The sequence below is a fragment of the Platalea leucorodia genome (assembly GCF_965183815.1).
Source record: "Platalea leucorodia genome assembly, chromosome: Z".
Lineage (NCBI taxonomy): Eukaryota > Metazoa > Chordata > Aves > Pelecaniformes > Threskiornithidae > Platalea > Platalea leucorodia.
Window position 1 is genome coordinate 30,646,269 of NC_138858.1, and position 21,685 is coordinate 30,667,953.

Sequence of the window (21,685 nt, forward strand, 5' to 3'; positions counted from 1 at the left end):
GGCACCAAATGGAAGAACCGCTGCTTTGGAGAAAACCACCCCGCACCGCGGATGTCGGCACGCCTTGCTGTGCCGCCCAGGACGGGGGGCCCCGCAACGCCCCCTCCCCGCGGCGGGGCGCGGACGGCGGCATCGGCGTTTTAGGGAAGCAGGAGAAACAAAGCCGCCGCCGCACCCCGCGCCGCCGCCACAGCTCCCTCCCGCCGGGGCTGTCCCGCACCGCCGCCCCGGCTGCAGGGGCTGGCAGCGGGGTCGCGCCGCCCCCGCCCCGCGGAAGGAAGGCCGGGCGGGGGGAGCGGGGGGAGCCCTGCCCGCGGCACCGCACCGCACGGCCGCAGCGCCACTCACCGCGCCGCGCCGCGCCGCGCCGAGCCGAGCCGAGCCGTGCCGAGCCGGTGTGCCGGCGCGCCGCCGCGGCCGCAGGTGCCGCGGAGGAGGAAGCGGGGGCGGGCGGCGCTGGCGAGCCAACCGGGGCCCGGCGCGGCGCCGTGAGTCACCAGCGGCCGCGCAGGGCGGCCGGGCGGCTGGTATAAGAGCGCCGCGGGGACACCCTCCCCCCGTGCATGTCTCCGTCTCCCTCCTCTCCTCGCCTCCCCGGCCGCGGCGCCTGCCTGCCCGCCCGCCCTCCCCACCTCTCCGCCCTCCCTCCCTTCCCTTTCTCCGTCCCCGGCGCGGCGATGCGGTTGGACCGGCAGCGCGGAGACCCGAGCGCCGCCGCCGCGGCGGCCGGCGGCGGCCCCGGGCGCGGTGCGGGGCGGCGGGCGGTCCCGCGCTGCTGGGCGCTCTGCCTGCTGCTCGCCCTCAGCTGCCTGCGCGCCGCCGCCGACGGTGAGTGCGGGGCCCGGGGGGGCTGGGGCGCGCACCGCCGGGGCTGCTCCCGCCGCCGCCCCCCGCCATCATTTCCTCTCCCACCACCCTTTTTTCTGGGGCGGGGGGGGGAGTCTCGCAGACTGCTTGCCGGCTGCGCCGGGGGGAACGGGGCTCCGCGGAGGGGCCGTCGGGGCGGGCCCGGGCTCCCGGGGGGGGACAGGGGGACGGTGCCGCCGGGGTCTGCCTCGCCGCCCCTCTGGTCGGCGGAGCCGCCGCCTTCGCCGCCGGGCCCCAGGCGGCCCGCCGGGGCGGTGGAGGTGGGCCTGAGCCCCTGCCCGGCCGGCCCTTCCCCGCCCCGGGGAGCACCTCTCCCGGGAGCGACGCGGGTGCCGCGGGAGCGCTTGATTTCCTGCGCGATGCCTGGTGCTGAGGGGAGGGTCTGCGTGCCTGGGGCTTACTGGGGGCGGGGGGGGTCGGGGAGGAGTGGAGCTTTGTCATGGAGGAAGGAAGAGGAGCCCTTGGAAAGCCTGCGGCGTTAAAGGCGTTAAAGGTGCTGTCAAACTACTGTGCAACTTCGGCTTTGTGGCATCCAGCAGCATTGGCGTGGGTCTAGCTCCGGGCCAATGGTAACCACCATGAGGTATCTCCACCTGGTGGCAAGGTTGAGTCTTGCCGTCGCCGGATCCCTCCTTGCGGGCTGGGCTCTCACTGGTGGCGCTGCCCGTGGCGAGCTCCAGGGTTGCCTCCCAGCGTAGAAGCTGTTAGCCCTACGGCAGAGGGACATGCACGTTAAGCTAACTGGATGATCGATTACAAGTTTTTTCCTCTTTAGTGGAGGTAGTAATCAATTGGCTGGCTCCTCTCTTCCTTCAGGAACTGAGGTACAGGCTACTCTTCTTGGTGGGAGGCAGGCAGTTGTCGTATGGCCCTTAATCTCCTGACTAGTGCCCTAAAGTAGGCTTAAGTGTCAATTGTAGCTGTATTGGTGAATTATGCTTAAAGGTTGTTGGACCTTGTAGTCCTAACTGTGTGCAGTCGTTCAGACACTGGGTCCGTCAGGTAAAGCCCAGCCAGGGAATTGTTGCATCCAGTCCTCATACAAGGAGGAAGAGGGGAAATGTCTGCCTAGTCACTCCTCAATTCCCGGTCACGTAGATTGCTCCCATGTCTGGCCTACAACAGACATGATTAAACAGCCGTAGTATGAAGGGCCAGGCTGGCTGGCACTGACACTGCTAGTGCACCGTAGTCAGAAATCATAATGAGATATGCAGTGCAGGGCAACTCTAGTCCGCCAAGTTAGTCTGATTCTTCCCGCAGTTCGAGTTAGTGTCCCCACCAGCTCTCTCCTACTAGTAGTTGCAGTTGGCAGGGTCTGGGGGGAGTCTAAGCTAGTTCCTGTATGAGCTCTCGCAAGGTTTCCCAATCACTGTTGCAAGCTTTTCTGGGACTTGGTGTCAGATGACAGCACACAAGTGTCACATGTTTGAGGCTGCCCAGACAAGTAATCTGACAACTTGCTGAAGGGGCTGAGACAAACAGTGACCGCAGAGGTATGGAGAAAGCTAGTTTAACTTGGGTAGTCATTGTAACTGTGCTCTTTCACCCTGCACACATTGCTGCTTATGAGCCAACTTCTAGTGAGTAGTTACGTGGGGAACAGTAAAATAATGTGTTAGTAATCACAGGCTGTGAAGTTACTGGTTCTCTATGTCTTTTGCTTAAGCCTTATCCTAAGGAGGAGAAAAGGTGTGAAGGTGCTTCTGGCGTATGAGTAGCGCATGAAGAGAAGCTTTGAATTAGTGGCTAATTGATGCTGATCTAAAAATCATTAAGTGTCTAGTGATTGAAGCTGCAACTGAGATATGGCTCTCTTGCTTCAAATAGCAGTGGATTAACTGGTAGTGTCATGACTAATGGTTACCTGGCATTGCAGAACTGTGCTTGGTGTAAGACAGGGGACCACATTTAGTTACTGGCTGGAACTAACCTTTGTCTTAACTGGAGCTCAGTCCCAGTGGCCTTTAGAGTTTGACAGACATCTTCAGGAGTAGCAACAGATGATGACCTTTACCTTTGTGCGTGTGTGTGGGTGTTAGGTGCTGTCAGTTCTTTACTTGTTTGTGGGCTAACAAAAGTAGTTGCTCTGACATTTCACTTGGTATCAGCTGCCAAAGTGAGGATGCCTTCTTGGAATGGCTTGTTGTAAGGGTTGTAACTGTAAAGTTACAGCTGTTACTCCAAGCTCAGTTACTGTTTCATTTATCCTGGTGTGTAGCTTCCCTGTAGCATTTGGTCAAAGTGATGTTATGTTTAAGCCACGATGTACTAGGCAGTCTTAGCAAGCCTCTCCTGGTTATTCTATCTTGAAACAGAGTAACTAAGGACAGTGGAGTTATTTTGGGATCTCCTGAGTGGCAGGCTTAGTCTAGTACTAATCTCTAGTATGCTATTTTGGGAAAGGTCGACTGTTCTCACTCTGAAAGCCTGGATGAGAATATCTCAAAACTAGCAGGAGTCAGTGATTGCATATTTTAGGTAGTAGTATGGTAATAACTGCAATAATGTGTGACCAGGGCTTGCAAGCAGAAGACTACTTCAGTTACGGGTTACTGGACAATAAGGTGATGTCAGGCTTAGAGCAAGCTGATAGCTGTGGCTTCTGCACCCTCTCTAAGCTGGCTGGGGTGTGCCTTCTAGCACATGGCAAGCTACTTGTTTGACAGCTCTTGACCAAATAGTAGTAGCTTTACAAAACCATGCTATTAGAAAGCGCATGCTGGTGTAACTCCCATCCTGAAAAGGAAAGGAGGAATGGAAATGCAGAGCACAAGAGCTGATGTTCAGCTTTTTGGCACTCTTTGAACACAGTTCCCATGAAACAAGTTGTTATGGCTTTACTCTGTCTGACAAGTGAGTTAGTGTTTTACTCAACCAGTAAGACGCTAAAACATTAGCAGAGCTCAATAAGCTGCTGCTTCAAATCCTTTACTTCTAGCATGAATTTACATGAGACAGTCAGCAGATAAAATTACCCATATTGTCCTTCCTTATACTCTGTCCAGGGTTTGCCATTGCGTAGTGCCTGATGGCTGGCCCATATAATGTGAAATGGGTGAATAGCTTCCTTCTGCTTGGAAAATGTCTTGCATTTTACGTGTCATACACAGAAGATACAAAATAAGAACTAATGTTCTACTAAAATTTTATGACCTTTGTGAGCCCTGGAATGCCAAGACAAAGCACCTCCACTAAATGATGCAATAAACCAAGGAGGAACAGGAGTCTTGCATCATGCTGTAGACATGTGCAACCAATACTAATGCATGAGCTTACACACTTGCCTGCATGCATTACATGGAACAGCTCTGGCTTAGCTGCTGAAGAAGCAGGCTGCTGTATTTAGTGTCAGTTATAACATGGCTTCAAGACAAAGTAGGTTCCCTTGAGGGATGCGATCATACAGTTGAGAGCTGAAGCTACTCTGGAAAATGCACTCTTAACTCTAAGCACCATGCAGAAAGCAGTACCTTACTCAAGTGTATCAATAAATCAAGACTTATCAGTTGGGAGACAACAGACTTGATTCCAGAAGGAAGTGACAAATTGCCTTGCTCTCTTAGCATAGCACTTGATCTAGCTTTAATAAGCAAGATCCAGATAAGTAATCATGCTTCTTTTTGTGTATACTAAGGAGTATCTCTGAGTGCCTTTGTTTGAGGAGTAACTTAAATCATGGAAGCTTGATCAACTACAGAGCAGATATGTAAGCTATCTTTACAGACATCTTGGGGATTCTGCTGTAATGTGTTAGCAGTGAAGTACTGAAATGCTAATCCAGCTTTACATTAGTCAAGTTCAAACCGAGTTTGCTTGAAGAGTTTTGAGAAGGCAATGCTAGGCGCTAGACAGCAGAAGTCATTGTGTGCACGCATCCCTCTGCCTTGCAGACTTGACCCTGACTTGAACAGGAAAACCCAGTCAGAACAACACTGAGGCTGGTTTACTGTTGTCTGACAGGTGGACTGTCATAGTGCTTAAACTCTGCACTTGTACTGTGAAGGAAAGCTTCTGGCTCTTCTTTCATGATTGAATAAGGTGACTACAAAGATTTGGAGCTCAGATCTGGTTTCATGCTGATGTTATGCTGTTTATTAAGCTGGGTAACTTCTTGATCAGCTGTGGGGGAAAGCAAGGGAGTATTGCTAAACAGTATTGAGGCTTGGGTTCCTTTTTTCATTGAAGGTGCGAGAGCAAAATGTGAGGAATCTCAATTCCCATGTAGTAATGGACGCTGTATTCCTTTAGTCTGGAAATGTGATGGTGATGAAGACTGTTCAGATGGCAGTGATGAGAGTGCTTGTGGTAAGTAATCAAAATAAATGATACCTCTGTGGTAGTGCTTGCTAGTTGGCAGTGGGGGCTTAACAGTGGATAGCTGGAGAGATGCTTATCTGTCCAGCACTTCTGACATTCAGAATACAGAGCAGAGGACAAATTCCCTAGAATAACTGGGGGACTATCTTGATGCCTTGTATCCATCTGAGGCAGTTGAATTTTCCTGAGTGCTATGAAAGTCTCCTGGAATTGGTGACTGAGGGAAAAGCTCATGACCAAAACTCTTTATTTGTAAGGGTGGTGACTGTCAAGAACAGAATGCAAGCTTGTTCTCAGTTCTTGCTTGAAGACATAGTAGAAACTGTTTGCTATTAGCACTTAGCTGTTGGCTGTTCCATGGTTAAATGCCCTGTTTTATGTGTGAAAGAGATTCTGCTGAGTCTCCTATAAACACTATATCTAGCTTTGGCTGCCAACTCTTGCTTTAAGCAAACATGGAGGCCAAGATGGATGACTAGATACACTTAGAGATGAGGCAAAATGGACTCAATATCCAGCATTGGTGTGGTTGAACTGCCAGTCTGCTCAAGCAGACCTAAACGGTTACCTTAGGGTTACATAGTACCATGCTTCTGTAATGACAAATCAAATGCCTTGATTATAAACTCAGAGTTCAAGATCTGAATATTAGTATCAGTAGACCTTTCTCTAACTCAAGTGGGTTCAAAGCAGCAGCTATTCTAGCAGCATAGTCTCCCTTAGCAATAGCAGTCCCTCAGTGGCTGCTTACAGGAAGAAAAATGTTTCTCTGTGCACAGCAGAACTCTCTAGGATGTGTTAAATAGTGCTGTCATTAGAGTGGTGGAGGATGACACCAGACATTCAAGAACTAAGGATATTACATCATTTTCCTAGGGCAAGGCAGCTTATCCCTTGCAACAAACAAGCTAAGCTCTGGTCTCTAAACAAGTGGCTGTCCTTCTCCCTTGCAGTGAAGAAGACGTGTGCTGAATCTGATTTTGTGTGCATCAGTGGTCAGTGTGTGCCTAACAGATGGCAGTGTGATGGGGATCCGGACTGCGAGGATGGGTCTGATGAGAGTGCTGAACTGTGCCGTAAGTGACCCTGCCTTGTCAGTGCAGGCAAGCCTGTGGGGAATAGTGTTTTGACTCCTTGCCTGCTTGCAGCCCAGCTCTCCTCCTAAAGGAAGGATGAACTTGTTGTCTTGGAGAGCACCTTCCTAAATGCTAGCTTGGCTTTGGCCACACCGGGGTCTTCACAAGACTTTTTAGTACTTAGAAAGATGCAGAACTGAGTGGGAACTCTGCACTTGTACCTAGTAACAGATAGCAAGTACAAGGTTTTACTGACAGTCAGAAGCAGCAAGCACAACATGGCAGGCCTGACCATTACTGTGGCTTGTTCACCAAGTGATCACTGTCCTCCAAGGCAACTACTTTGCAAGATAACCAGAGCTAGTATAGGAACTGAGTGACTGACTACATGTTGCAGGGTGGGAAGCAGAACTGCAGAGGCTTGACTGTGAGGTCTTGCAGTTAGCCACCCCAGTCTTAAGTGCAGTAGCTAATCAAGGAATATAGATCTGTGAAGCTTCACTTCTCTGTATGAGTAGGATCTACACTGAGGAATACTTCAGCCCCAAGTCCTACTGCACTTTGGCATTACTTCTGCCTACTATTATGTGTTATAGCTCAAGTTTCTACAGTGTAACTGGTGTGCAATCACAAAACTACCACTACAAAGATACTCTTAAAATACTACTGTATTAGGAGCTGGAAGTATCTGTTTTACTGAACAGTACAAACTAGTGTAACCTCTTCCATGATGGAGCCATCAACTTAGATGGATTCTGGCATCTAATTAACTGCAACTTTGTCCAGAGCTGAAGCCTTTCAGTCTCAGCTTTCAGGACAACTGCTAAAACCCAAGATCAGTAGCTCTTAGATTTCAGAACTCTTAAATTGAACTTAAACTTTTTTCAATAGATATGAGAACATGCCGGGTAAATGAAATCAGCTGTGGTCCTCAGTCAACCCAGTGTATCCCAGTGTCCTGGAAATGTGATGGTGAAAAAGACTGTGACAGTGGAGAAGATGAAGAGAATTGTGGTAAGGGAAGAAATGGTGGCTGCATAACTCTATTTGAAATTGACTTGTCTGGAAATGAGCTAGCTGGGCAGTATACCTGGGAAGATAAATTTCTCATAGTAGCAATATCTCCTTAAACCTACATTTACCCTGTATTGCAGCCCGCTTAACAAAGCGGACTTGTTCTAACAGTCCTCTATCCTGCAAGTTAAGAACTACTGCAATATAAGCTATTCAACATCTATCTTTGGCACTTGCCAAAATTAGCCAGAGACCATAGGCTTAGTCACATGTGAGGCAAACCATCAGAACTTGTTCTCTGCAGAGTTTCTCAACAGGTGACTCTAGTTGCTGCTCACATTAACAAATGGTCTCCTAAAAATGTAGTAGTGACTTGTAGCCAAGGGCACAGCTGATCTGCTTTATAGCCCTATCCTGGAGTATTCTGTGTGCTTGTCTGAAATTGCAGACTAGGGAAGCTAGGTTTCAGGTGTTGGGAGGCAACTTCAGGCTGGTACGCAAGTGAAGCTGCCACTGCCAGGATTAGAGTGCAGCATTCCTGGCTTGTTCTAACGAACTTGCATATGTATGAGTTGTCTGAGGTATCCTGAATCAAATTTGCTGTAACCAAAGCCACAGGTCTGGCTTCCATCAGAGCCACCTTACCTGGATGGGCTAATGAGGCACAGATCTCCAGGCTTCTGTGGAGTCTGTCTGTGGAGTTGCTGCCTTGCTCAGCAAGCAAATGCCTTAATGTGACAAGTGAATCTACAGACAGCATTTCTAATGAAGCTGATAAAACTATCAGCCTAGGCATACTGAGCTGCTAGCTACATTGCTGTTAAAACAGCCTAATTTGTACTGGTGTAAGTTGTGTGGGTGTGCTTAATACCACAGGATCAACTGGTGCAAGATCTTGATCTGTTATCCCCAGTGGTCCAGGTAAATGGGCCACTGCTGTCCTGGGGACCAGCACAAAACACTTCAATTTCAAACTACAGTGCATGCTGACCATCTGGCTACCTTAATCTTAGTCTGTACTCTAGAGTTAGCAATTCTCTTACCTTCTGTCTCTGGTTCACAGGGTTTGAGCCTGTTTTTCCAAAAGGCTCGTGCTCTGAAGCAGAACAGCCTAGCTGCTTCAGAAGGAGGTTATTTTTCACTCAGTAGCTCAAAACTGATGCCTCTCACTCATAACACCCAAAGGCAAGGAGGACAATCTGTGTGGGCCCCAAGTGTCCTGTAGGTGGTCAGTTAGGTTCTCCTAGAGCTTTATATAGGATGCTGATCTCCTGTCAGCTAACAGCTGGTGAAGAGCCTGCAAAGTAAAACACCTTCATACAAAAGTCTGCCTTCTTGTGATAATCTGCTAATCTCTTACTCCTGTTACTCCAGGCAATGTGACTTGTAGTCCAGCGGAGTTCACATGCAGCAGTGGGCAGTGTATTTCCAAGAGCTTTGTCTGCAATGGTCAAGATGACTGCAGTGATGGCAGTGATGAGCTGGAGTGTGCACCTCCTACCTGTGGAGTTCATGAGTTCCAGTGCAAGAGCTCCACTTGTATCCCCATCAGCTGGGTGTGTGATGATGATGCTGACTGCTCTGACCACTCGGATGAATCTCTAGAGCAATGTGGCCGCCAGCCTGCACCTCCTGTGAAGTGCTCTGCTAGTGAGGTGCAATGCGGCTCAGGTGAATGTATCCACAAAAAGTGGCGCTGTGATGGAGATCCTGACTGCAAGGATGGAAGTGATGAAATCAACTGCCGTAAGTTAACTTGGTCCTTCTCTAGGAGGTGCTGGTTGGCTCCTGTTTTATTTTCTTTCCTTCAGCAGACCTCAGGAGTTTAAGTCTGTAATGGCTGTGTCCTCAGCTTCTCGGACCTGCAGACCAGACCAGTTCAGATGTGAAGATGGGAACTGCATCCATGGGAGTAGGCAGTGCAATGGTGTGAGAGACTGTCTGGATGGCACTGATGAAGCAAATTGTAACAATGGTAAGTGTGGAACTACTCAAGAATAAAGTCTTCGCAGAATATCTGTTGAAGCTGGTAGTTGCCCTCACAATCTTAATTATCTCAGTTATTCAGTGCTCTGGACCTGGCAAATTCAAGTGCCGAAGTGGAGAATGCATAGATGCCAATAAAGTGTGTAACCAGCAGAGAGACTGCAAGGACTGGAGTGATGAGCCCCTCAAGGAGTGTAGTAAGTCAACAAACTCATTACACAGTGCTGACCACTAGACATACTTGGATACAGCCTCTGAGCTGTCAGCTGTCTGTCTGGAATGCCCATCTGCATTTCCTTGGTGGCAAGCAAACAAGAGCAACCTAGTCAATCAAAGGCTAGTTTTATCCTAGTCAAACTGGCTATTGGGATGACTTCTCCATGGCCAGAAGGCACTTGAAGGCATTAGAAATTCTGAAACTTCCAGGAGCCTCAATATTTGTCTGCTGCTGCCAACTTTCAACACAAGTAACATGCTGTTAGCTGAGCAAATATGAATTTGAGGAGGGTCTCTTGCATGTGACTTCAAGTGCCAGAGTGGTTTATCAGATGTTGTAGGCATCATTAGAAAATGGATGGGTATCTGGTAAAGCACTCCATGACTAAGACTTTAAGACTAAATATGTGCACTGTCTCAGAAGTGGCCAATTCTTCTCTTCTAGACGTAAATGAATGTCTGGTGAATAACGGCGGATGCTCTCATATCTGCAGAGATCTTGTTATTGGCTATGAATGTGACTGTCCAGCTGGGTTTGAGCTTATAGACAGGAGAACTTGTGGAGGCAAGTATCAAGTAGGTTAACATGGACCCTATTGATGGTGTCGGAGATGAGAACAAATTAAACTGTTGTCTTTACAGATATCGATGAATGCCAGAACCCTGGTATCTGTAGTCAAATCTGTATTAACCTGAAAGGGGGATACAAATGTGAATGTAGCCGTGGCTATCAGATGGATCTTGCTACTGGGGTGTGCAAGGCAGTGGGTGAGTATTGGCATAAGACTTCTATATCCCTACTTTAAAATGAGGTAGTAAGTGATGTACTGTTCATGCTATTGTGGCTTTGACGCTAGTTGTTGTGCTGTTACCAACATAACTTGTATAGACCTGAACACTACTAACACTTTGAATGATGCCATGATACAGTACTTAAAGTTGCCTGACATAAGCTGTTTGTGTCTGCTCCCTGGGCAGGAGGACCCTCCCCACCAAGTTGTGGAGGGAGAAAAGGGTGCGGTATGGTACAGCCAAGACCTCTGTCAGCATCCACAAGCAAGTGTGGAATGGCAAATACTAAATATAATGACTCTTAAAACTTGCCATAGAAGAACAGTATGTGACTGCATGTCTAGAAGTACAGATGTAACACTTACACTCTTTTCACAGGGAAAGAACCATGTCTAATTTTCACCAACCGCCGGGATATCAGGAAGATTGGCCTTGAGAGGAAAGAATACATTCAGCTAGTAGAGCAGCTAAGAAACACTGTAGCTCTAGATGCTGATATTGCTGAGCAAAAGCTTTACTGGGCTGACTTCAGCCAAAAAGCAATCTTCAGGTAAATGGACTCAGCTTCTGAACCCTAGTGTGCTCCCCTAAACCATCCTAGATTTTACCCAAGAAACTTCTCTACGCTCTGGTGATGAGAACTAGATTCCTGATGTCCTAAAGGCATAGTACAGTAGATGCAAGTTCCCACAACTAGCAGTGTGTATATGCCTATTGTGCTTCCTAGTAACTGCTACTACAGTTGTACAAACGGCATTCTGTGGAAAGTCACAAGTGCATATTCTACATTGTCTACCTGAGATCTGTATGCAGTATTTGCTGAGGCATGCCAAGTGGTAGTGTCTGTGGAGGAAGGGGTTGAAAGCAAGTAATTCTTGTCTTCCAGTGCCTCTGTTGATACCCGTGATAAAGTTGGAACACACGTCAGAATCCTGGACAATGTACACAGCCCTGCAGGAATTGCTGTTGACTGGATTTATAAGAACATCTACTGGTCTGACTCAACTGCAAAGACCATTTCAGTGGCTAGTCTAGATGGCACAAAAAGAAAGGTTTTGTTTCTCTCAGAGCTGAGAGAGCCAGCTTCTATTGCTGTAGATCCTCTTTCTGGGTGAGTATTTGTCATGGTTCTCTTAAAAGAGCAGACCTACCAGGTACTCCATGTCCTGATAACTGACTTAGGTAGCCTTTGTTAGTTATTGGTCATAATTAAGAGTGATACTACACAGTACTATAGTGCATCATACAACATAAATTCTGCTTCACAGCTTTATGTACTGGTCAGACTGGGGTGAGCCAGCAAAAATTGAAAAAGCAGGAATGAATGGATTTGACAGACAGCAGCTTGTGACAACAGAAATCCAATGGCCTAATGGAATTGCTCTAGGTATGTTGAACTTGTCTCTGTGCCAGAGGTATTCTGGAGCTTTAGCAATTTGTTTGCTACAAAAGCCAAGGTCATTCTTCAGAGAACTATTTTCAGCTTCTGAGAATGGGAAGTTCCTGCATGCCTGGAGACACTGCAATAGGCACAGATAGCACTTCTCAGATACTGAAATGGTAACTTCCCTTGCACTGCTCTGTTATAGTTGAGGTACAGGCTACTGAGGCAGCACTGCAGCAGCCTTCTGCATCCCAGTACGGTAAAAAAACAGGGCAACACTGCAACTATTCTTGAACCCTTGGGTGTTTCAACTTTGGCAGGAGGCTTTGGGGTTTTCTCCATGTAGATAGTAAATAAGTTTGGTTTTTTCTTCCTAGATCTTGTAAAAAGCCGTCTGTACTGGCTTGATTCTAAACTACATATGCTGTCAAGTGTGGACTTGAATGGCCAGGACCGTAGAGTTGTATTGAAGTCTCATATGTTCCTTCCTCATCCTCTTGCTCTAACAATATTTGAGGTAAGAAGGACTTCCCTGTAGTAATTTTCAAAGATCCTCTTCTTGCTAGTATGTGGTTAGCAGTTACGGTGCTGATAGCAGCATAGAGGTAATGAAATGCAATGACTGTCTTCTAGGACCGTGTGTACTGGATTGATGGAGAGAATGAGGCAGTCTATGGTGCCAACAAATTTACTGGATCTGAATTGGTTACCCTAGTGAACAACCTCAATGATGCACAGGACATCATTGTGTATCATGAACTTGTTCAGCCTTCAGGTAACTATTACAGTTTATAGTTACGTCAGTGTATGCTTGTAAGATGCCTGCTCTGCTTGGGTGGTGGCAAATGGTATCCCTCCCCTGTCCACTTCTACTTAAAGTGCTTGGAGCTTCTAACATAGGCACCCCCACTGGGGTTGAGAGAAGGTCTGGTTGCAATTACCCTTTCTTAGGCAGAGCAGGTACAAATCTGTAACCTGCAGAGACAAGTAACTCTACTAGAAAAATTATTGAGCAAATACTTATGCTATACACATGGTATATGAAGACTCACTGCTGTCAATTGCTGTACCATCAGGCAGGAACTGGTGTGAAGAGAACATGGCAAATGGAGGCTGTAGCTACCTGTGCCTGCCTGCTCCTCAGATAAATGAACACTCTCCAAAGTACACCTGTGCATGTCCCATTGGATACTTCTTGCAGGAGGATGGTCTGAGATGTGCAGGTATGGTAACATGATTGAAGTCTTTTCCAGGATGGATGGTGAAGGAGCAGGGGTACTGGGCCTCTTGGAGGCAAATGTGGCAGTATAGGCTGACAGCTTTGCATGAATTAATTTGATGTAATTAATCTTGGAGGGGGTGGTCTTCTAGCATGCATTAAGCTGGCCCTCAAAGTCTGCAGCTGCTGTTCAAAGTCCATGCTTGGCTTCTGCATCATCATCATTTGCAACAAGACCTTGTACCTCCATGGCTTTCTGCAGACAGCAAGCACATGCACAGAACATACTGAGCCCCTTTCTTATAAAAGAAGGGGTATAAACTAATATGGCTTTACAGTGTATTAATACAGTGTTGAAAAGCTGCTAGGCTAATCTTGCTGGCCAAGGAAGTTTGTTTGGACCTCCCTTCGTGGTCCAGACAAACATGCTGCTGTTACTACCCTGAGCACTGACTATATGGCAGGCTTGTTTGTCCAGTGGAGGGGAACTGGAAACTCCAGGGTGCAACTGACTATATTGCATGTTGATTCTGACTGCCACAGTTAGAGCACTGAATGCAAGGATGCTGTCCTCAGTTGGCTGCTCTAAAGGGTTGCTATAGGCATCAAAGACTGTATCTAACTGGTAAACTTGTGGAACTAAAATCTTACTTGGAAAACCTGAAGTAAGAGATGGGGTGGCTTACTGTTGTCATGACTCTAAATACCTGTAATTCGTGCCTAATTAAATGTCTAGCCTTGTTCTTGGGATTATTTTTGATCAAAACCCCTCAGCTGAGAGTGCTAGTGAAATAACTGATGTCAGTGTTTCCAGTAAAGCTAACAGGCTGCATGATCATTCTGCCATCTGCTAAACATCCACTACCATGGCTCTCATAGCTAAGCCATTGCAGAACTTCAGGATTAACTGGGTTCTTGATCTATAATTAGTTTCAGGTACTGGAACAACTGTGGCTTACACTGAGGCTAAAGATACCAGCACAAGAGAAAAATCTCCAACTGTTGGACTAGTTCCTGGAGGTACTGGTCCCAATAACTCAGACTGCTAAACATTAGAGAAATTAAATGCAAACTGACCCACTAGTGTACTTGAAGTTTTCTCCTTTGCATGCAACTAGAGAACACAGGCCAGGTCATGCGTGTAGTACAACAGCTGGAGCATGTGATAAACAGAATCAGTTCACTTATGACAGTGTGGAATCTATAGATTCCATGAAATACCAGGAGTACTTAAAGAAGGCAAGCAAAAAAAAAAAAAGCTTTCTACTAATATAGGATGAAGCCTGTTAGGCTGTTCTTGCCGTGTGTTACTGAGAAGCTAATATATGATAGCAACTTCTGGGCTTGGGAAGTGCTTGTGTCTCAAAAAGTCTGCCAGCCTGTCAGTAAGCAAGCTCACTACTTCAAATTCTCATGCAGGATTCAACATCAGTGGTACAACATCTGAAGTAGCTGCAGCTGGAGGAACATCAGCAGCTTGGACTGTTCTTCCAGTCTGTGAGTGCAGCATTCACTAGCCTTTGGGACTCCTTGTGGTGGCACAAGCCACTCTTGTCAGGAGCTTGGCTTGACCTTACTCACACTTGCAATCTGTTTCTCTCCCTAAAGTATTGCTCGTGATGGCTGCAGTGGCTGGCTACTTCATGTGGCGTAACTGGCAGCACAAGAACATGAAGAGCATGAATTTTGATAATCCTGTCTACCTGAAAACTACAGAAGAGGACCTCACAATTGATATTGGAAGACACAGCGGTTCAGTAGGACACACCTACCCTGCCGTAAGTAAAGCTATTAACATGTCTGAGGCTTCAGGTTAATCCTCAGAGTAGATATAAAGATTGCCAAACGATATCTGGCTTGAGTTTAGGGGAGGCCTCTGTTCTTGAAAGCTGCTGGCTGCAGCAAAACCACTGGGCTGAATCTTCTGAGAACTTGTCCTTTTAATCAAGGTTAAAGCTGTAGTAGGCCACTACTGTCCTCTACCTGGGATGGAGTAATCAGTGCTGGATGTGGTCACTAGCCTGCAGAACTAGCCCTTGCTTCAAACTGCCATGTAGTGATGATATGCATTGTTCTGTATCTTTTATTAGTACAATTGTAGCTAACTTGTACTTATTTTGTACAGATATCTGTTGTAAGCACAGATGATGATATGGCGTGAACACTGGATCAGCAATTGCTTCCGGTTTACTTGTGTTTTACACTCTTTGGGGATAGTAACCAGGTTTGTGGCTGAAAGACTTCCTCCATTCTTGGAAGAAAGAAGATACTTTCTGTATGTATGGAACACTTGTGTAAATAGCTATTTTATACAGCTTAACAACAAACTCTGTAAATACCTGTCCACAACAATTCAGCTTTTAGTGGTTACTGTTTTATCAGTAACCCTTGGATTGGTCAGTCAGTAACACCACTGACCAAATATAAAGCACTTTCCATAGAAAGCCATATTCCAGCCACAACTTGTAACACCTGTACATATGTGTATAGGCCACTTGTAAATATTATTCTTGGAAAATCACTGTCAAGCACTTTCAAATACTTCAAATGTAAATTATTGTACACTGTCTTTTTCAATGATTGGGGCAATGGCAATAGGAAAAAACGGGTTACTATGATTGCCAAAAATTTGTAAACGTAACTAATTTTGTATGTATGATTGAAACAATCTTGTCTGTTACCTCTTAGAGGTATACAGGTATGAATGCTCTTTAAGAAACCACTGTAAATCTTAAATGCAGAGGAAGGGAAAAATAAAAAAAAAAAAAAATTAAGCAGTTAAAGTATTGGTCTCTATTATTATGTTAGCACTGAAATAGAGTTATCTCCTAAGTTGGCAGCTTTAGTGGTCTACACTACTACTGCCAGCCAGAACATGAAGTATTTCTTAAGTTATTTCAGCAGTATCCCAGACTGCTAAGAGAGTACTGACCTGCCAGGTGACTGAGGTTTGTACTTGAAACTAACACTCTGCAGGGTACTGGACTGAATGGGTCGCCTTTCATAGGAGTCCAGCTGGACTCCTAAGTTAGGATTGACGGTGGCTAAAAATACTCAACTACTATTGCAAGCTCAGAAGAGGTAGCATTGACAGAGATGCTGTGTGGAGACAGGGCAAAGCATTGTCTGCCAGGTAAGAGTAAGGTCCTTGCAAAGGATGTTATGTACAAGTTCATAGTGGTGTCAAGCCATTAGCAGTTATTTCTCATGGCAATGCCAGTGCAAGTTGGATCTTGGTAGCTGCTGCACCTGTACAAAGGAATAGCAGAGCTGTAACTTGGCAGCTATTCATGGCAGCCTGCTCCTGGAGTCTCAGTCCTGAAAACCCCCTGTTGCTGCATATGTAATGACAGAAGTCCCCTGCAATGAGCATCAATGAGCTAGTGTCCTGTTCCCTGTGGGTACTAAGTTCATTGTAATGGCTCTAAGATACTCATCACTTGAAGTGCTGGAGCCTTTCTCTTGGGTGACCATAGGAGTGAAAAATAAATTGTACAACTGTTCTGGGTCTGGGAAGGTGGTAATCATCTCAATGATAACTGTTTAGTACCATATACTTGAGTGCTAATTTTAGTAGCACCAAGTATGTTCCTTATCCACTCTACATCTATAGTTCATTGATGCAATAGAGAAGGATTAAGACTGAATTAATTTGCAGGTTCTGTGCTCTTCAGGCATTTTGCTCTGTGATCAAGTTTGGAGTAAAGAAAGGAAGCTTTTGATCTTTATGGGATAACTACTTGGCAGTGTCCAACTGAGTAAAAGGTAGCTTCCCTAGCCATTAGTAGTTTCCTTAATGACAGATTATTTTTCTGATATAAAGTCAGGGTTTCTCCCCTGACATTGCAGGATCTTGGCCTTGAATTGCCACCCCATAACTACTGTAGCAGGAGGTGCTACTTCACTATTGCTAATACTTCCCCCTCAGGGTGAAGAAATAATTACTTCTGATTGGATGCGGGTGTCAAGACTAAGACATAGTCTGGAAGAAGTGAAAATCTCCTGGCTATGCCTTAGTGATGACTTGTTAAATCATTCTCAATCAATCATGTCTCTAAAATAGTAACAATAAAAATCATTGAGTCAGAACTTGGATCAGTTCCTGGGTTTGGTTCTAATGCCTGTTCTCATTGCAGTTACAGCTGGGGTCTGCTCTCTTAATGGTCTTCTGTGTGTTGTGGACTCCTTTCTTGACAGATGAGGACAGCTGCCAACTTCTGCAGATTTAAAATAAGTTGTTTCTAGCAAGCTCACTACTCTTTAGGGAGTTGAAGCTTCTAGCCAGCTATCCCTGGCAACTCTTGTCTGTCTGTAGACACTTTCAGTATCTGGAATGCATATGGACTAAAGTGTCTTGCAAAGATTAGGATGTAAGGAGACCTCTGAAGTTTCTAGCCAAGAATACTGTATCTATTTCACTGAGTAATTTCTGGGATAAAGAGCCTTTCATATCGGCCTAATATGTAAAGATTATTAGTTATTGGACAGAATTCAGCTTTTTCACTTAGATGTCTAACTTGGGATACTACAAAGTATTTGTGCTGAAATGTGACAAAACCTAAAACACAATTCTCAGCTTGTTGGTTATAAATTTGCATGGCAGCTAAATACAGGCAAAATGCTCTGCCTTTTTAGTCTTCATACAGAAGATACAGCTCTACTTTTTTGCTAAAGTTCACTGCTGTCACCAGTATCATGCCAAATGGCACATGGAGTAGACCAATGAAGATGCTTCTTCCTGATGTTAACATTCCGTTGAAGTAGCAACTTAAATCTATTTTGGGAACCTGAGTTAGTTCGTACAGAAGCTGTGGAATCTGGGAACTTGTTTTCTGACTTTAGCCCAATGTGCTGAACGGAGTTGTCAGAATAGTACCTTGGCACACAAAAGTAGTTTCTGTAGTCTATAGGAGACTTAACACTTTACCAGATAAAACTTTTATGTCTTCAAAGAGCAGGAGGGAGGAGGAGTGGGGAATATCAGGCAGTAGCAGGAGATGATATAAGATGGTCTGTACTTAGTTGCAGATATTGTTTGGCTCTTAATCTCACTAGGTTTATTCTGCTCTGCTCATCTTCATTTTTGTATTATGAAATTGTTGTTTACTTCCACAGCAGGCTTGGAGAGTAGTCAGGGATTCCTTCTGTAAAAACAGATCCAACTTGCATACACAAATGCCTTACTATCTTTGAACAATTTTTTTTCCCCTGCCATCTGCAAGTGTTTGACTCTGTTTTATTGCTCTGTCATGTGACTCTCTTGGCATCTAATGAAGGAGGTATAGCTGTACTGAGCACTCCTGCAGCAGCAGGCTGTGGCTGTGCTGGTGGCCACTAAATGAATTCTCAGAGATCATCCTTGTCTCAATTCCTTTGCTGCAATCTCATAGGCTCCCAGAGCAATGGGACATTAATAACCTGTTTGGTCAGGTTTCACTATTAAGTTGGCTTTGTATTCCTCTTGAAGAACTTGCTGCTAATAGATACATAGTTATGGCTTTAGTTGGTTATTGAAGTACTGTTGAAGGTAGTGGCATAATTTTTTGTTTTCCAGCTGAATGCAAAGCCCTCTGGTTCTAAATACTGCCTATTTCTGTTCAGTGTCTGCTAGCCAGTGTGAGTGCAAAGCTAGTTTTGAAACTGGCTTTTTCTCTCCCTTACAAATATTCAAATTTCTCAATACTGTCCCTCTGCTCTGCTCCCACATTCTTTTCTGCCTCCTATTTGATCTGCCTTTGAGCAATAATGTAAAGTATCTACAATGCCAGAAAAAAACAGAGGAAAATGAACATAAAGGGAATTGAAGTTGCTCATGCGATTCACTTCTCCCCCTTCTGCACCTCATTCCTCTACAGATAGCTGCAGTGTGCCTTTTCCCAACACAACTTGTATTTGCTTACATTTTTAGTGGCCATACTTTTTTTTTTTTCCATCACATCTTTGCTGTAACAGTGAAGATCCATTTATCTGTTTTAGTTAGTGCTGAATCTTGCTAGATTAGGGAAAAGGGATAGAGGCAAGGACTCAGGCTGGTAGACCTCAGATAAAGGAAAAAAGCATACAGCTACAGAAGCACTCTTCACTCCATAACCTTGGATGCAAGTGAAGGCCTGCCAGTACTTTCTGTAGATATGCTACAGCATGTCTGTGAAGAAACATGCTGCTATTCCTCCTTTGAGCTGTCTCTCAACAATGATTGGTATCGTCACTTACTGGAAGAAGGTGCTTGAAGAGGTCTGCTCTGTTGAATTGCAGAAGCCAACTTAATACCCTCCTGGCTTGCTGGTTTTCACTTTTTTCCTCCTGAAAAAGCTTCATAATTTGCCCATGACAAATGAAAAAGTCTTAAGAGCAGGGGAGGAACAAAGAGGTTATGAAATCACAGTTAGGCTGCTGAATATCTAGGCTGTTGAACATCCAAAATAAAGACTGCCTGAGGAAAGGATGAGGGTCTTAATTCTCCCTTGCACAGCCATGGTCAGGACACTTACACACTTCTGTCAAGCAATGGAAAATGCTTCATAGACGTGGGGGGAAAAAAACAAGCATCACAACCTGAACAGACTACTGAAGGCAAACTTAACTAAGACACTCTTTGGTCTATAATGAGTTGCTTGAACAAAGGAAACACTAAGCAGTAAATGAAGACAAATGCCTAGTAAAAACAGATATTTAGTAGAAACATTTTTTTCCTGTAGAGATGTCCTCTGTAGAAAGACTAAGCAGTGTTCAGGACCTTTTTCCCCACCTTCCCTAGACATGCTTTCTTGGAGTGAAGCTTCAAAATACATGGAAATGGAAATGTTTTACTCTGCTGTCAGTGCATAGAATTTGAAGCTCAGATAGTTGGATAGCAACTTGAAAGGGTTAACTTAACATTCAGTACAGTTACTTCCCTCCGGTGGAAAGTATTCAGTGGAAGGTCTCTTTGAAAGGCTGATCATTGAATGCAGCAAACACCATAACAATCTAGAAGCAGTGCTGCCAGCTGTAAGGTCCCTTTTGTGGATGTGTGCAAGTGAGAAGTGGTGGGGTTTTTTGTACAACTTATTGCTTATTCCTTTTTTTGGTCCCTAAATATATGAAAAGTCACTTGTCCTTTTAAATTAAGACTTGGACTTTCTGATTCAAGAAAGTTAGCCTGTGATTTGGTAGTTGCATAATGTATTGTGGTTGCAGTTTTTAGCTCATAACTTAGTAACAGAGTATGTGCTTTAAGAGGTCATTTGTTCCTCTCAGGCCTGGGTTGAAAAGGTGCTTAGAAGGCTGTGTCTCGTGGGGACTTAGAAATATAAATAACTTATTTGGTGAGGGGTGGTTAAGGAAAAGTTTTGGTGTTCTTAATTTGGGCTTTAGCTACTCTTCCCTCCCTGCCAAGGTACTGATATCACTGTGGTAAAATTTGATGGATGTATTCAATCACATGAAGCAACTCCACACATGCTGACGGACATGAGAAACAGACTGGGTAATGTTACCAAGGGTTGATCATGCTCTAACAACCTGCTTGCCTTTAGGCTTTCAACACTGTCCTTCATGATATTCTTCTGTCCGAATTGGGACATTACAGCCTGCATGGGAGGACAACTAGATGGTTAAAAACTGGTTGGATACTTGGGGTCTGAGGGTTGTGCTCAAGGGCTTGTGCTCTACCTGGATGTGGGTAGCAAGTGGGGTACTAGAAGTACTATCCTGGGATGAGTTCTGTTCAGCATCTTTATCAGGAACCCTGAGAAGTACATGGAGGACAGCAAAAAGATGGTGGGGGCAGAACCACTGAATACACTCAAAGGCAGAGCTGCTGTCTTGGGGGACTTGCACAGGTGGGAGGAAGGGACCCAGTGAAATTCAGCAGGGGCAAAGGCCAAACCCTGCTCTGGGAAGGCAGAGCCCTGCAGGGATGCAGGTTGGGGCCGGGCAGCCATGAGGGCCAGCAGTGCCCGTGGTGGTGGTGTGTGCAGGACATGGCCCTGAAAGCCAGGGCAGGGCAGGGACTGTCCCCTCTGCTCAGTGCTTATCCAACTACCTCTGGGCGCTGCATCTGGTTTTGGGCCTCCAACAGAGGAAGGATGTCGATAAACATGGTCAAGTTCAGCAAACAGCCAGCAAGATGGTCCTGGGCTGGAGCCCTTGGCCTGGGAGGAGATGCTGTGGGAGCAGGACTGGTTCGGCTGGGACAAGAGACAGCTTTGGGAGCACCCAGCAGCATCCCTGGCACCAACAGGAGGGGATGGAGGAGGCTCAGCCAGACTTTTCACAGTGGTGCATGTCAGGAAGGTGAGAGGCAGTGGCACAAGCTGAAACATGAGAGGCTCAGTCTGGAGATAAGGAGAAGCCTTTTCCCCATGAGGACAGCCCAGTGGTGGGGACAAGGCCCAGGGAAGTTGCACCTTCTCCAGCCTGGGGGGTTTCACGCCCTGACTGGGTGAAGGCCTGAGCAGTCCAGTCTGAGCCCATGGCTGAGCCTGGTCTGGGTAAAGGCTGTGACTGGAGACCTCCCCAGGTCCCCATCAGTCTGAACACGATCCTATGATTCTGTGATTTGTTTGAATATTGAGGAAACAAAGGAATTGATCAACCTTGCAAAATGTTGCTCTTTTGACAAGAAGTATACTTTTTCTTCAAAATGGAGGTAAATATTATACAGGTAGATGAGAGTTCCTGTGGTGGATAAAATGGAGGTCAAGCAGTAGCAAACATTCTTACCACCTTTACAGAGAATGGTCTAGGCCCAGTCATTTGAACGCTCCAATCACTGGCAGCCAGTTTACGTTCACACCTATCATATGATGCATTTTTCCACCTCTTGGT

At 45.9% G+C, this 21,685-nt stretch overlaps 1 protein-coding gene across 1 annotated transcript; it reads left to right on the forward strand.

Moving 5' to 3' along the window:
* Positions 1-563: 563 nt before the first annotated feature.
* Positions 564-15,657, forward strand: VLDLR (very low density lipoprotein receptor; the record flags this gene model as incomplete). The annotated part of the gene is made up of 18 exons (XM_082335752.1): positions 564-828; positions 5,056-5,175; positions 6,141-6,263; positions 7,155-7,277; positions 8,652-9,023; positions 9,130-9,252; positions 9,338-9,460; positions 9,925-10,044; positions 10,122-10,247; positions 10,650-10,821; positions 11,158-11,382; positions 11,540-11,658; positions 12,033-12,172; positions 12,289-12,430; positions 12,732-12,878; positions 14,294-14,371; positions 14,483-14,652; positions 15,000-15,657. The coding sequence occupies 18 exons, from the start codon at positions 564-566 to the stop codon at positions 15,033-15,035; spliced, it is 2,724 nt and encodes a 907-aa protein (XP_082191878.1). The 3' UTR covers positions 15,036-15,657.
* Between the last annotated feature and the right edge of the window lie 6,028 nt (positions 15,658-21,685).